Source organism: Salmo salar, chromosome ssa01 (genome assembly GCF_905237065.1).
Source record: "Salmo salar chromosome ssa01, Ssal_v3.1, whole genome shotgun sequence".
Classification (NCBI taxonomy): Eukaryota; Metazoa; Chordata; class Actinopteri; order Salmoniformes; family Salmonidae; genus Salmo; species Salmo salar.
Window position 1 is genome coordinate 52,867,011 of NC_059442.1, and position 16,254 is coordinate 52,883,264.

At 43.4% G+C, this 16,254-nt stretch overlaps 1 protein-coding gene across 2 annotated transcripts in view; it reads left to right on the forward strand.

Annotated features, from left to right (window-relative positions):
• LOC106604847 (insulin-degrading enzyme) overlaps window positions 1-16,254 on the forward strand; it is a 43,381-nt gene that overhangs the window by 21,255 nt on the left and 5,872 nt on the right. The window contains exons 12-20 of one of the 2 annotated variants that reach the window (XM_014199905.2): window positions 1,553-1,655; window positions 5,306-5,428; window positions 5,910-5,992; window positions 6,284-6,428; window positions 10,942-11,052; window positions 11,339-11,459; window positions 12,206-12,297; window positions 12,910-13,021; window positions 14,093-14,260. In XM_014199905.2, the coding sequence (XP_014055380.1) occupies window positions 1,553-1,655; window positions 5,306-5,428; window positions 5,910-5,992; window positions 6,284-6,428; window positions 10,942-11,052; window positions 11,339-11,459; window positions 12,206-12,297; window positions 12,910-13,021; window positions 14,093-14,260 (1,058 nt within the window). Of the gene's footprint in view, window positions 1-1,552; window positions 1,656-5,305; window positions 5,429-5,909; window positions 5,993-6,283; window positions 6,429-6,917; window positions 7,063-10,941; window positions 11,053-11,338; window positions 11,460-12,205; window positions 12,298-12,909; window positions 13,022-14,092; window positions 14,261-16,254 lie in introns of both variants that reach the window. The other variant, XM_014199914.2, reaches the window with a different exon arrangement.

Below are 16,254 nucleotides of genomic sequence, written 5' to 3' on the forward strand. Positions count from 1 at the left end.
TGATTCATTCTCCTTTCCTATGTTTCCCATCTTCTGGGGACTCTTTCTCCTTTTGTGTTAAGGATACACTTTTTTTTTTGGGGGGGGGGCCTAGCTTTGAAATGTCCAGTATCTTGCTGCGATGCTTGCGATAAGTATATGGGTGTTTGAGCAGATGTTGCAGTCCATGGTTACAAAAATTCAGATAAATTGACACTGTTTTTAAAACATTTATTTAACCTTTATTTAACTAGGCAAGTCAGTTAGGAACAAATTGTTATTTACAATGACGGCCTACCAAAAGGCCTCCTGCGGGGAGGAGGGACTGGGATTATAAATAAATACAATCACAACAAGCGAGACAACATTACATAAAGAGAGACGACAACAGAGCAAGGCAGCAACACATGACAACACAGCGTGGTGACAACACCACATGGTAGCAGCACAAAACATGGCGCAAACATTATTGGGCACAGACAACAGCACAAAGGGCAAGAAGGTAGAGACGACAATACATCACGCAAAGCAGACACTGTCAGTAAGAGTGTCCAGTCTTTGAATGAAGAGATTGAGATAAAACTGGTCAGTTTTGTCGAGTGTTTGTTGCAGCTCGTTCCAGTCGCTAGCTGCAGCGAACTGAAAAGAGGAGCGACCCAGGGATGTGTGTGTTTTGGGGACCTTTTAACAGAATGTGACTGGCAGAACGGGGTGTTGTATGTGGAGGATGAGGGCTGCAGTAGATATCTCGGGGGGGGTGAGGCCTAAGAGGGTTTTTATAAATAAGCATCAACAAGTGTGTCTTGCTGACGCTGAACATCAACTGAGAAGACTTGAATAACAACCAAACAAGGTCATACATGTTGTTATACAATCATTAGGCTTGTAGTGGAGCCATTCAGTCATGTCGTTAACCAGACAATCATGTAGGGTTAATCTAAATGTGATCTTACATTTCCCATTACACACTCCGTTTACAGTCATTTTCATGGCAGATTTACCTAAACTTTCCACTGTTGAATTAACTGCCAGAAAACTTACAGGAAGTGTTCTAACTAAAACACTGGGGGAGTTCAATAACACATTCTGCAGTATTACTACCACTACAATCGCTGCTTCTCCGCTTCAGTCACGACTAATACTACAGTCCCTACTTCTACTACTGATACTACTAGAATCAATGCTACCGTTGCTACAGTCACCACCACTACTGCTACTGCAGTACAAAACTACTACAACTTCTTCCACTACCATTTCAAATGCTTTTTAGACAGTTGAAGCAAGCACACATTTTCTTTGGGAAATGTAACTTTTCTAGTTATCACATTGGCTGGCTATCTGCACCACTTATCTGTTTTAATCACGTTGACCCTACACATTGTAATTGACTGGAGCCTCCCGAACATCCTATCCCCAGTGTTTTATTATACAGTCGAGTCGTAATGGCAGCTAAAAATCTAACGCCAGCTGCTCAGGGAAAATGGAGTGTGTATATAACTCCTAACCGGTCTGACGTGGGTTTATAAATGCTGATCATAATGAAGCCCGTCTGTGTTTGTCCTCCCGTCTGCAGAGTCGCAGTCGTCTCAAAGTCGTTCGAAGGGCAGACGGACAAGACGGAGGAATGGTACGGGACTCACTACAAACAGGAGCCCATATCTGAAGAGATCCTCAAGGTGAGACTGACACGCATTCAAACTCGACAGTTTTTCCATATATTCATCACCCTGTGGCCTTTCCTTGATTTCACACGTCCTCTCCTCATACTCAATATGCGTTGTAGGAGATCAGATGTTCCTCCTCCTCCTTCGGTGCAGGAAAGGAAATGGGGACACAATGAAATAGGCCAGATCTAAGATTTACCCTGACTGGGCATCTTTGTAAATCGTCCACTGGCAATGCTTGAAGGAATCTTCAATCCATCCACTTGCTGTCACACATTCCAACATAATCTAAGGTTTATCATGCCATGAGTAAGAAAACAAATGGCTTACGGGTAAGGTGCTGTTGAGCCACAGTCAACACCCCAGTGGTGAGTGATGTTTAAAGCTGCAGATGTTTGCTCAAGAGTTTGCTGACTTTTTTTTCCTACTCAGTGTAAAAGCAGGGTTAGGATGGAAATGTAAGAAGTTTTGGACAAGTCCATTTGCAGGCAGACTGACACTAGCACCGCGAATGTTTTCCAATTCACCTTTCTGAAACAATGCCCAGGGCCACAAACTCCCCTGAGCTTATGAGGTTCCAAAAGCAGAAAAAGCTTTTGTGGAAGGCTTTAATACTCCCAAAGCCAACGCTGTACATTTCATGACCTTTTAGTGGTGTCTTGCTCCTAAAGGTTTTCATACAACTATCTAACCACAGTCTATGGATGTTTTTTTTAAGGAATCTGCCTGGTGTTTTTTAGGAATGAGCAGCATCCAGATTTTCACACCTTTTTATACTGTCCTTATGCCATACCAGGGTATACGGTGTTAACGGCGTAGGTCACAAGGTGGCGCTTTTTGTTTTCAAACTAAAAAAATGTTTTAAAAATAATGTCTATTACCAGAATGCTAACAAAGTACTAGAGAATTCCCATAGCGGATGCTAGCTAAATGCTAATGACCTCAAGCGAACAAACTATACTGAACAAAAATATAAGCGCAACAAGTAAAGTGTTGGTCCCATGTATCATGAGCTGAAATAAAAGGTCCCCGAAATGTTCCATAAGCACAAAAAGCTAATTTCTCTCAATTTTGTGCACATATTTGTTTACATCCCTATTAGTGAGCATTTTTCCTTTGCCAAGAAAATCCATCATTCGATGTTAATTTCTCTACCATAAGCTATCTCCAACATCATTTTGGAGAATTTGGCAGTACTTCTACCGCAGACCACATTTAACCATGGAAGCCCAGGACCTCCACATCTGGCTTTTTCACCGGTGGGATCATCTGAGACCAGCCACCCAGACAGCTGATGAAACGGAGGAGTATTACTGTCTGTGGGGAAAAACTAATTCTGATTGACTGGGCCTGGCTCTACAGTGGCTGGGGGTGCAGCCATGGAGGGCAGAGGCCCACTCACTTGGGAGCTAGACCCACCCATGGCTGCGCCCCTGCCCAGTGGTGAAATTCATAGATTAGGGCCTAATTTATTTCAGTTGACTGATATCTATCTATAGTTAGTAAAATTGTTGCATTTATATTATATATATATATATATATATATAACAGAAATACATTATTTACATAAGCCTGGAGAGGCCTGAAAATAGCTGTGCAGAGACGCTCCCTATCCACTGACAGAGCTTGAGTGGATCTGCATAGAAGAATGGGATAAACTCCCCAAATACAGGTGTGCCAAGCTTGTAGCATCATACCCAAGAAGACTCGAGGCTGTAAACTTTCCGAATGCACTGTATTTCAGAAGTCTACTCCGTTTGCTACACGCACAAAACAAATATTAGACAGCGGGGATATTGATCCTGGACGGAGAGTTGTTTCTGCTGTTGAGAACCTGTCAACTTGTGCTGACTCATGAAGCTTAGCTCTCTTTGTAAACCAAACGTGACTGGCTCAGCTGTTCTGGTGAACTACGGTAAGCTTCATAATGAAAAATGTGACTGTTGTAATTAAGAACGCGATCTGTTATCTCGTAACCTATAGATATTTCCTTAAGAAGCTTGACGGTATTGAAAATGATACCATGTGTGCGGTAAAAGTTCAATTTAATAGCTCGGGCATTCATTTGCTTAAGTCACTGAAAACAACAGGCGCTTATTAGAGACCGAATTATATTTGAGTCAGGGATCTATTTCCTTAATGCCCACAGCTTTTGCTCATTTGCATAGTTAATTGTTTAATTCCATCATTCACTTCCAGCATTTTAATACATGTCATTTACACATTAGCTAGGTTTCCATCCAACAGATTTTCATGCAAATATTCAAAAATCTGCATAAACCACATTTTCCACACCAAAGATGGTTCCATCAAACTCACTTATTGCAGATAAAAGGCTGTGTGATGACGTAGTGCACATAAAAATACCTTTTGTGGTTAAATTCCCATGTACCGAAATGGAAATATTGAAATGGATTTCAATCGCATTTTCAACTCTGCTGATGGTTTTGTCACGAACTGTTGCGTTATAGAAAATGTGCCTACTCTGGTCTTGGGACTTGCGCCTGGTGCTAGGCTACCTATATTATAAAATTAATATAATTTGTTTGTCAAACGGGAGCCAAGCATCGATCATCATGCCACAATAATAAGACCCTTGATTTTTATTGGAAAAGAACATTGAGCTCATTACCCTGTGAAGTTAGTTTATTTATTTAATCTGTAGCCATTTCTCGCATAATTATTTTACCGACACACAATGATCACATCGTCGAACGAGCATTGTCTGTTGGTTATTATGCATTTCCTGTTTCCATCAGCCCAGTAGTGACTTTTCATGCGTCAGATAATTCAGCCGCATGAAATGGTTGGTGGGAAACATGGTTACTGTCATGTTTCTTTTGTCTAAGTATGTCTCTATTTCGGGGTAAAAAAAAAAACTTCCTTGACAGAATAATTATTTTTCTCATTTACTGCAGTGCTTTATTTTGCAGTTCTTTATTTTGCCGCTAGAGGGCAATCGGCCAATTTTCTGTGGGTCTGTACTACAGAAGTTTACTGTTTTTTGTTGTTGTGCTCGTTAGTTAGCAGTTCACAGCTGCTAGCAGTTTTCTTATTGACGCTAAACAGATTGCAATATGAGTCATCACTGAATTATTTAATGTAACAAATCAAACATTTAACCTTTGTAAACAATTCATTTAGACCTGGCGTTTATTTGCTGAAATGTGTACTGTTGCCTGACTATTTAAAAGGCACAGGTGACTATTTGAGACAGCGTTTTTAATATACATTTTTCGGTATTTCAAAATACCTGCGTATTTAATTTATTTGATTTTACCAGGCAAGTCAGTTAAGAACAAATTCTTTTTTTCAATGACGGCCTTGTTCAGGGGCAGAACGACAGATTTGTACCTTGTCAGCTCGGGGATTCGAACTTGCAACCTTTCGGTTACTAGCCCAACGCTCTAACCACTAGGCTACCCTACACGGTATACTGTCGAAGCCTCGTGTGTAATCCCTTTGGTCGTCACTGGACATACTTGGTCATGTAGAATCTGCCATGGACAGTTGGTCTGGAGAAAAACTACCCATTGCATAATCTATAGTTCATTGGCTATAGTTGGATAGGTGTGTAGAAGCCTTTAGTCACCTATCAATAAATTCCATACCTAACCCTTGACTGAGCAAGGAGGACTCGCTAACTCGTCTGTGTGTTTCAGAAATGGGGAAACGCCGACTTCAATGGCAAGTTCAAGCTACCCATGAAGAACGAGTTCATTCCTACCAACTTTGATATCTACCCTCTGGAGAAAGACTCACCCTCCGCCCCAACTCTAATCAAGGTAAGCCTCGCTCTGGATAAGAGCATCTGCTAAATTACTCAAATGTAAAATGGCGGGATGTTGCATTATCATTCGCCAAGAAGCTGACAGACCTGAACGGCGTAGCTGCATGTTTCAAGTGTCTGAATCTGTTCATAAGCTTTCGTATGGTAATGAGGAAATGGTGACTGAATTGAGCTGTTCAGTATTTCGTAGGCCAGCTGTCGTTGTTAAGGTGTTCAGATCAGAGGACGTGCGTGGTGGTAACTACTGCTGATCGATTTGGAGTCTCTTGTGGAACAACTCTTTTGAGCTAAGCTTCGGTATTTCATTTTGGGCTGCTGTTCACCCCCAATAAAGTACAAAGGCAGTAGTAGAGGTTTGATCGATCTCTTTTCAAAGCAAGTATATGATGATATCAGACTGCCCAACTTTTCGCAAGCCCTTTCTTATCAATGGCACCTGCTGCTAATGCTCATCTTACCATGTTATTTTTTTCTAGGACACTGCTATGAGCAAGGTGTGGTTCAAGCAGGATGACAAGTTTTTCCTACCAAAGGCATGCCTGAACTTTGAGTTCTTCAGGTTGGTAGACAAACCACAGCCGTTGAAGTGTATGAGATGATGATGTGATATGTAATGTGATTTAAACTTTTGTCTTGTTTTCCTCATACAACCTGTTGTAGTTATAGTACTCAAATACTGCAGTTTGAAATCATATTACAAAGAACCCCATGGAACCCCACTTGTCCTGGTGATCCTTAATTTTGAATGAAGGCAACACTAACTGTTTTTCAAGGAGAGCAAATTGGAGGGAGAGTTCTAACTGTGGCGTTGTAGCTACTGTGTCATTTACCACTGCCATTTTCTCTACAGCCCGTTTGCGTATGTGGACCCCATACATTGTAACATGGCCTATTTGTACCTGGAGCTCCTCAAAGACTCCCTCAACGAGTATGCATATGCAGCCGAGCTAGCAGGCTTGAACTATGACCTCCAAAATACCATCTATGGGATGTATGTAAGTATCCTAATTTCCCATCGCCCTCACGTCGCCGCGACCCCAAACCCACCCGTTCCTCCCTCAACCTGGGCCTTCGTGTCAGCCTCATCCTCTTCATCTTTTCTTTCCCCCTCCCTCTCAAATCACCTCGTCGGAAACGCTAGAGATGTCGGTTTCCCGTTCGTGCTGGCACTGTTTTGGATTTGAATGTAAATTGTAATTTGGTAAAGTAGTTCCCTGTCAGAAAGAGGAACAGTATTTTTCTATCAAAACTCTTGGGAAATGGACACCTCAAGATGCGTCCACACTATAAGTAGTGGCCTTAGCGACAAAGTACTCCGTCCCTCCTTGGTGGACAGAAAGGCCGGTCGCGAGGCTGCATATACATACTCTTCTTTATCAGTTTCCTCACCCTGCTCTCTGTCCTTTTTTGACAACCTCATCCCACCTCCCCCACCCAACACTCATGTCTTCTTTTTGTTTGTCTTTTTTGTTTTGTTTTGTTAGTCGCTACCTATACTCAGACCCCCTGCACTGCAACATGACCTACCTGTTTCTCAGGTTATTGAAGGATGATTTAAAAGAGTATACATATGCAGCCCGCCTTGCCGGGCTGGTCTATGGCATAGCCTCAGGGATGAATGCCATCCTCGTAAGTACAGCGTCCGTCTGTCTGCCCCCCTAATGGCTAGGGGGACGAGGGAGGGCACCAGCTTGAAGCTTTGAGTGTGCAGGACTGGCTTTATCGTTCCCCTCTATCTACGTCCTCTTTCTGTGTGTGTTTGTGTGTTAGTCTGTCTGTAGGAAGATGGGAAGGTACTAGAGCCTCCCTCCCCTTCCTATTAGTGGTGGGAAGTTCAACTCTTTTTACTGACTCTGGTCTTTTCAACTCATTCAGTGTAAAGAACAAATCTTTATAATGTTATTCATTTGATTCAGTAATGCCCAGAGCATGCAGTTCCCCCTACTGTTGAAAGATGAAGTAAAGATTCATGATTCTACAAGCCACTTGTTCACCATAGGGGGCTTCTTGGAGCCTTCATTGGTGACTGAGACTTTTATACAAGTGTACTTATAAAAATGTACATTTTGTTGATTGCTAGGCATACAAATACAGTTACTTCTTACCTTTTTTTTTGAAAAGGTCTAGTTGTGACCGCAACCGGACTAGATTGTCAACAACTCTTGGCGGAATGCAATTGCTTGACTACCGCGAGAGAGCAGCACAATATCGTTCACGAACTGCAGCAGCCCTCCGAAGGAGTTTGTTGAGCAGAGGCAGGCTGTGTATGTTTTGGTTCTACAAAGCTGTGTCCATCGATTAAAATTCTATAATCAATTCATTTGCATTCATTCTTGCCCCATGCGATCAATTATCAGTTCTAAACATGACATTTCCTTCTATGTTGCCTGCAGCATGACCTATTTTCCTGCGCGTATGTATAATAGACAGTTGGTGGTGGTTGGAGCATGTCTCCGGAGCAGCCAGCAGGTCAAACTAACAACTAAAATGAACGAGTCTTGAGTCAGTAAAAAGTTGTTAAAAAATAAATCATATTTTGTCCACGGCACATCACTACTTCTGATGTCCTGTCTATGTGCCCACTTGTGGTTTCACTGCAAGGATAGCCAAATCTAGTCCTCAAGGCATGCCGTTTAACTGATATGAAGTTAATATTCAACTTTCCATTCATCAAATACTTCTCTGGTAATATGGACTAAATTCTACTGATGGTGTATATTTGAATCCAGACCTTATCAGCACACTGCCTGTCTTGAAAGACACACGTTTGGCTTTGTTGATTTCACTGAATCACTCCCAAAACACACCACAACTAATACACCCAGATAGAACTTCATACATTCTGTCACATTTCGTTTAGTTTATTTTAATGCATCGTTAGCAGCCAGTTTGAAACTCCATTTGCTGTCAATATCAGCCAGGTAGTAGAACAATGTCTCCTTCACAAGTCATAAAGGAATAAAGCCAAACATTGCTTATCCTCTGACAAATGTATAGGTACTGTGAAATTCTGCTGACTCGTGATTCCAAAAGCAAGTTACAGACTGGAGCTGGCACTGTACGCATAGCTAATAGCGTTTGCAAGCTTTTCTTTTTAAACATTTGCCCTCTAAAACTATTTTCAGAGGTTAGTATGGAAGTGAGGTGTTGGTATGTGTCTGTAAAATTGCGAATCAAGATTCCCAATGTGCTTGTCTTTCACTGCTCATCTGTATCTTTTGGTTTGTGGTGCTTTGGTTTCACTCTTTAACTTAAGCAACTAACTAATTGCACGACTGACGTTTGCCTAACATCCAAACTTAGGCCCACATCTGTGAAATAATAGCTTGTGTGCAGAATAAAGCGGTCTTAGTTACGAGAATATTTTTTTGCTTGCTTATTAGAAACGTATTCACTGCTGTTATGCGATGTCAAGGTCATAAATAAGACTACTTAAGAATAGGATTATACATTTTACATAGGCTAATCACTCATGGGTTGATGCTACATACGTAGGAAATTATTACTTTAATTCTACATTCCGGCCAATCACACATGCCTTGCTAACTGTGTGGATGGAGTGTTTTTTTCCTCCTATATTAGCTCTTCCAAGCTTCAGGGGTAATGGAGTTGAGTCAGCACAAACTGGCTGTGGGCTCATCAAGGGTAATGATGTTGGAAGAGATTAGAGTTAACTGGTGTCAGTTAGTGTGTGTGTGTGTGTCGGGGAGGGAGAAGGTGATTTGCGAGAGCACAACGCTGTAGCCCGAGGGTATTGCGGGTTCATGAAGGGGCCAGAAGGTTTGGAGGATGCAAAGCGGGGTTTCATGTGACCTTGACCGGGCTCCGATCACGTACAGTTTGACACACTACAGTCCACATGCATACACACAACCACTCACTTGCATCACTTATTGGTAGCCTGTCACTGAGCTAGATGAATAAGGGGAAATGCATTTGCAGTAGATTGTAATGCACAACGCATGCTGTGTAGACCTTGAGGGAAGAGTTGAGTAGTTAACTACAGCCCCATAAGGATGTGGCGGTCATTACATTTTGTCAGCCGGTGATTGCCATGCAAATATCTGACGGACTTGCGGTAATTGACTGTTAATTAACATAAGCATGTTTAGCATCTCCGGCTTCCACACACAACCTACAAGCCACTGATGTGGACCTTTTTTTGTTTTTGTTGAGCATTTTACATTGTAAAGTCTAATAAATCTATTTAATGTAGCCTACACGTCACAATATAACCATTATTTATTTCAGGCAGGTCTAAAGAAACACGATATGAAGAAAATGTAGCCTATTTCAGAAGAACAGAATAGATAGAATATTCTGAGTCGTCCTTAATGCAGGCCCTGATCTGGCTATGGCCGTGGGCTACACTAGTTCCTTTAGCAGCCCGAAATCTGCTTATAATTCCCGTGGGATGATTTTATAGCAAGGACAATACAATTGAACATAGTTGAATAAAATATAAAGGATATTTTTCCCCTGAACGATGCGGCTGTTCCGTGTTGAGCGACTAACCAAGAGAACAGGTCCTCCTCATATGCTCCATTTTAGTTATTTAAGCAACTTTAGTTCTGATACAAACGTTAGGCCATACGTTTTGCTTTCTAATACATTCTAGGGCCATAGCCGTGGGAAGATGTTTGGGGGTGCTGCCCGCGCTGCAGACGTCTATATCGGTCCGCTAATACAGGACTAGTAAAGGCCCAGTGCACTTCTTTTGAGAGATTATTTTATTATGATTTGTTTGGGGGGTTGCTTCATCACCCGTACTTCCCGCGCTATGTCTAAGGCTGCATGATGCGACTCTAATGATGATTGTGAAAAAAGTTGCATGAAAGGCATGCCCGCTGCTGTTTCTTGCGCAGCCTGCGCACACTTCATAACTCTCGTTCACAAATTTGCCAAGCACTTGATAATATTCTCACCCATCAGACTATTCTCAATTGAATCTGGTCTTTACATATAGCCTACTAATATACAGTGCATTCTGCAAAGTATTCATACTTTTTCCACATTTTGTTACGTTACAGCCTTTTTCTGAAATGGATGAAATAATTTTTTCCCCTCATCAATTTACACACAATAGCCCATAATGAAAAAGGAGAAATGTTTTGTTGCTAATTTATTAAATATGAAATATCTGAAATACCTTATTTACATAAGTATTCAGACCTGTTGCTATGAGACTTGAAATTGAGCTAGACAAGCAGGTGAGGGTAGTTCCTTACTAATTAGTGACCTTGATGAATCAAGTACAAGGGAGGAGTGAAAACTGGCAGACACTCTGCCCTCTGTGGAATGAAGTTGACATGTGTCTTAGACAGAGGATGGGCCAGGGCAGGACTGGAGGGTGGTCTGAAACATTGCTGTCTTTTAGTTTCACTTTAGCTTACTCATCACACACACACACACACACACACATTTCACTGTTTCCTACAGGTGCTTTGGCCACTCACATTATGCCCACCTTTTCACTCTCGCCCTTTTCCTTTCGTCTCCTTCCCACAGCTCTCAGTGAAGGGCTACAATGACAAGCAGCACATCCTGCTGAAGAAGATCATTGAGAAGATGGCCGCCTTTGAGATTGACGAGAAACGCTTTGACATCATCAAGGAAGCGGTAAGCTGAGCGTGCCCCCCTCTCCACACACACAGTTTAGAACTGTACTCGGGCTGTGATATTACCCATTATATCAGATCAATGTTGCCTTCATATGGGCGGCAGTTAGCCTAGCAGTCTCAGGGAGAGTGGGATATGCAAAAAACAATTCACACATGCCTAATAATACAGACTAGTGTGTGAAATGGGACAAATATAAGCACTCACCAAATTATAATAATATTGTGTTTGACTCTTCATATGACTGAACTTTGACCCCCTGATTGCCCTTGACCCTTCCTCCCAGTATATGAGGTCACTGAACAACTTTCGGGCAGAGCAACCCCATCAGCATGCCATGTACTACCTGCGTCTGCTGATGACAGAGGTGGCCTGGACCAAAGACGAGCTCAAGGAGGCCCTGGACGGTGAGCCATTCTCTCACACCAACGCACACAAGCGTGCACACACACTCCCTTCCTATCTCTCTGCCCCTCATTTGAATGCTGAGCCAGTTTTTGAGCTCCTCCCTGAGCTGCAGTCATTTCTCCGCAGTGAAAGTCTCACCGGAGGAAGGGGAGCAGATGTACTGTCTGTAGGTTCAGTATATTATGTTTTCTCGATGGCGCCTCGACAGATGTCCTGTGTATCACTTGAGGCTCAGTTCACTTTCTGTCTGGGTACAGTGCAATGCAACCTGTTCTCATTATTACCTCAAATACACTTGTCCCTATTTCACCTACCCTAGTGCCTATGTGTTGATTTGGTGCCCCTGTTCCCCTTCTCTGGGTCTCCATCCTCAGTACCCTGTGCCTGGTTTTTAGACAGGCTACTGCTGTGTCGTCCCCCCCCCTTCCCTACTGTCCTCCCTTCCTTTCCCAGTTACCCTGGCTGCTCATCCATCACCTCTCATCACTAACTGAATGAATCTGGGTCAGACGATGTGTGAATTCAGATGGACCAACCTACGCAGAGAGGAAGTGTTTCCTGCAGGTCTCCAAGCTCGTGTGAATGTTTCTAGTTGTGTGTGTGTGTGTGTGTGTGTGTGTGTGTGTGCATTTCTGCCCTATGCGGTGGCAGGCAGAGTCCACATGACTGCAATGCTTTTGATTCTGTTCTAGCCTGATTATGATGGCTCTGTGATTGATTGCTTCCATCTGCATGTGTCTTCCAGATGTCACTCTCCCCCGCCTCAAGGCCTTTATACCTCAACTATTGTCACGGTTACACATCGAGACCCTTCTCCATGGCAACATCACCAAGGAGGTTTGTTTGATGTTGCTACCTTCGTGTGGACAGACTGTTGTACATTACTTTGTTCGTTACAGGCAGTCGGACAAAGAGACGCGCACGCGCGTGGATATGTTCTATAACTGCTTATAAAGTCCGCCTCGCCACTCCGTATAGGTTTTAAGTGGAATCCTTATCTGTCACAGAACCGTCGCACACCGTCAAACCCTGATAAGATCCTCAGATCAAATCACAGACTTTATATAAGATCCCAGCTGTCCATGAACAGTCTCCCTTATCTCTGGTAATGATGCCCAGTGGAGAGGCGTCACAGTCTAGTGGAGAGGGAATTGGATGCACCGGCGGGGGCAATGGTCCACTTCATCACTATAAAGACTCACCGTCCTCTGCAGGCCTCCTGTTACCTTAGATGGAGCTTGCACTGCGTGGACAGAATACTGTAGCAGTGTTGTTTACGATTCAGTGGTAGGCCCTATAGATGGGCATCTGCTATTTAGCCTAGAAGATGTGGGGAACGAGCGATGCGGATGATAAGAGGAATCTTAACACATTTTAAAGGTGGATTAATACACTGATTTATATCATTTGCACCCCTCTCACGTTTATTCGTTCTCTCTCTTTCTCCAGTCTGCTCTAGGCATGATGCAGATGGTCGAGGACACGCTTATGAATCAAGCCCACACCAAGCCCCTCTTACCAAGCCAGTTGATTCGCTACAGGGAGGTGCAGGTGCCAGATGGTAGGTCAAGTGCTCCTGTCCATCACTCCCTTCACCCTCCTGTACCTGCCAGTCGTGCCCGTCCCCATGGTGACCCTGCTGAAGGTTTCTTACCCAACAGTCTGGCCTACATCAGGACCTGTGCTTGTGTAACACCTTGGTGTCAATGACCCACCAATGTCCTAGGGGGAAAGGCTCACTTAACAAGGGGAAATGGACATCACTGGGAAATACAATACACACTTTTTTTTTCTCCCCCTTACCCTTTTACACACCCCACACAAGACACCGCACAACAACACACCTGTGCCACACTTTTCCTGATGACATTAGGTAACTTGAGCATGGGGAAGAAAAAAGCAGGGTTGTCTGGGCCACCTGGAAACATCCTGTGTCCTGCTGAGGGATTTTTTTCCGGGCCTGGATCCATCCGGACGCCAGTCGGGGACAGAATCACAATTTATAGCTTCCCAACAGAAATGTTTAGAACTTTCAGACACATACTTCTACTGCTTGCTTCCACTCATCTTTTGGGATTTTGAGTGCCAGTGAAAAGCTTTTACTCAGCAAAAGAGTGTGATTTTGGCTCAGCCTCTCCTGTCCGGAGACTGGTGTGTCATCACTGTCCTCTAGTTGAACTCTATATATATTTATAACTTTCCTGTACGATGCCTTTTAAATCTCTCTGTCCAAACATGTTCTATAGTAATTGCATATTTACAGTTAAGCTGGTGATTCATCAACCGGCTAGGTCGTTCATAGGTCGTTGCTTATTCCTAAATGCATTTTTTTTTTTAAGCCTCAATGGTTGCCAAGTCATGCATGCAGCGTTTTACACTTTGCATTAGGGTTAGCTGTTTGAGGCCCATGACTTCTGTATTGCATGTTTGGTGAATGTGTTTTTTTGAAATTTGTGACGCTGCATCTATATTGCGTGTAAGCCCTGGGTCATATATATTAAGCACCAAAGGGACTGAAACTGGGAGCGAGTACCTGGACAACTTGTCCAATGACAAACACTTGTTTTTCTTTTCCGTTGCAAAACATTTTCCATTGTGCCTTAATGACTAAGATGCTGTCTGTGCCTTCCAGGTGGCTGGTATGTGTACCAGCAGAGGAACGAGGTGCACAACAACTGTGGCATAGAGATCTACTACCAGACAGACATGCAGACAACCCACGACAACATGCTGCTGGAGCTCTTCTGCCAGATCATCTCTGAGCCCTGCTTCAACACACTGCGCACCAAAGAACAGTTGGGTACGACCACGCATGCGTTCGCTCTCTCTCTCACACCAGTGGAGACCGGTCCAGGAAGGCAGGGGGGAATGGACCTCCCTTGGAAATGTCCATCGTAAAGTACTTAAACACACTCAAACTCAAAACCCTGCTGTGAAAAAGGAACGGTATACAGTGCATTCGGAAAGTATTCAGACGCCTTGACTTTTTCCACATTTTATGTTACAGCCTTATTAAAAGCATACCTTATTTACATAAGTATTCAAACCCTTTGCTATGAGACTCAAAATTGAGCTCAGGTGCATCTTGTTTCCATTACTCATCCTTTGTTTCTACAACTTGATTGGAGTCCACCTGGGGTAAATTAAATTGATGGGACATGATTTGGAAATGCAAACGCCTGTCTATACAAGGTCCCACAGTTGACAGTGCATGTCAGAGCAAAAACCAAGCCATGAGGTTGAAGGAATTGTCTATAGAGCTCCGAGACAGGATTGTGTCGAGGCACAGATCTGGCGAAGGGTACCAAAAAATGGCTGTCGCATTGAAGGTCCCCAAGAACACAGTGGCCTCCATCATTCTTAAATGGGAAGAAGTTTGGAGCCACCAAGACTCTTCAGAGAGCTGGCCGGCCTAAATAAACTGAGCAATCAGGGGAGAAGGTTCTTGGTCAGGGAGGTGACCAAGAACCCTTTGGTCACTTTGACAGAGCTCTAGAGTTCCTTTGTGGAGATGGGAGAACCTTCCAGGACAACTGTCTCTTCAGCACTCCACCAATCAGGCCTTTATGGTAGTGGCCAGAAGGAAGCCACTCCTCAGTAAAAGGCACATGACAGCCCGCTTGAAGTTTGTTAAAAGGCACCTAAAGGACTCTCCGATGATGAGGAACAAGATTCTCTTGTCTGATGAAACCAAGATTGAACTCTTTGGCCTGAAAGCCAAGCGTCGAGCTCATCACCTGGCCAATACCGTCCCTACGGTGAAGTATGGTGGTGGTGGCAGCATCATTCTGTGGGAATGTTTTTCAGTGGCAGGGACTCTGAGACTATTCAGGATTGAGGGAAAGATGAACAGAGCAAAGTACAGAGAGATCCTTGATGAAAACCTTCACCAGAGCGTTCAGGACCTCAGACTGGGCCGAAGGTTCACCTTCCAACAGGACAACGACCCTAAGCACACAGCCAAGACAACGCAGAAGTGGCTTCGGGACAAGTCTGAGTGGCCCAGCCAGAGCCAAGACTTGAACCAGATCGAGACCTGAAAAATAGCTGTGCAGTGACGCTCCCCATCCAACCTGACAGAGCTTGAGAAGATCTGCAGAGAAGAATGGGAGAAACTCTCCAAATACAGTTGTGCCAAGCTTGTAGCATCATAGCCAAGAAGACTCTAAACTGGAAACCAAAGGTTCGTCAACAAAGTACTGAGTGAAGGGTCTGAATACTTATGTAAATGTGATATTTCAGTTTTGTATTTATACATTTGCTAAAATTTCAAAAAACATGTTTTTGCTTTGTCATTATGCTGTATTCTGTGTAGATTGATGAGGGGAAAATCGATTTAATCCGTTTTCGAATAATGCTGTAATGTAACAAAATGTCAAAGGGTCTGAATACTTTCTGAATGCACTGTACATATAGGTAACTGCCAAAATAAAGGAATCGCCAAGACGCAACAAAGTGTCTAAATAGGGTGTTGGGCCACCACGAGCCGCCAGAACATATTCAATGCGCCCTGGCATAGATTCTACACGTTTCTGGAACTCTATTGGAGGGATGCGACACCATTCTTCCACGAGAAATGGTGTTAATGGTGGTGGAAAATGCTCTCTTAATACGCTGCTCCAGAATAGTGTTCAATTGGATTGAGAACTGGTGTCTCTCTCTCTCTCTCTCTCACACACACACCCTTTAAACCCCTTTTGCTCGTTTGAGACCCCTCTTTCAAAGTCACTGAGATCTCTTCTAGCCATGGAAGCCAAAATAATGGGCAACTTGGCATTTTATACTTGATGGGAT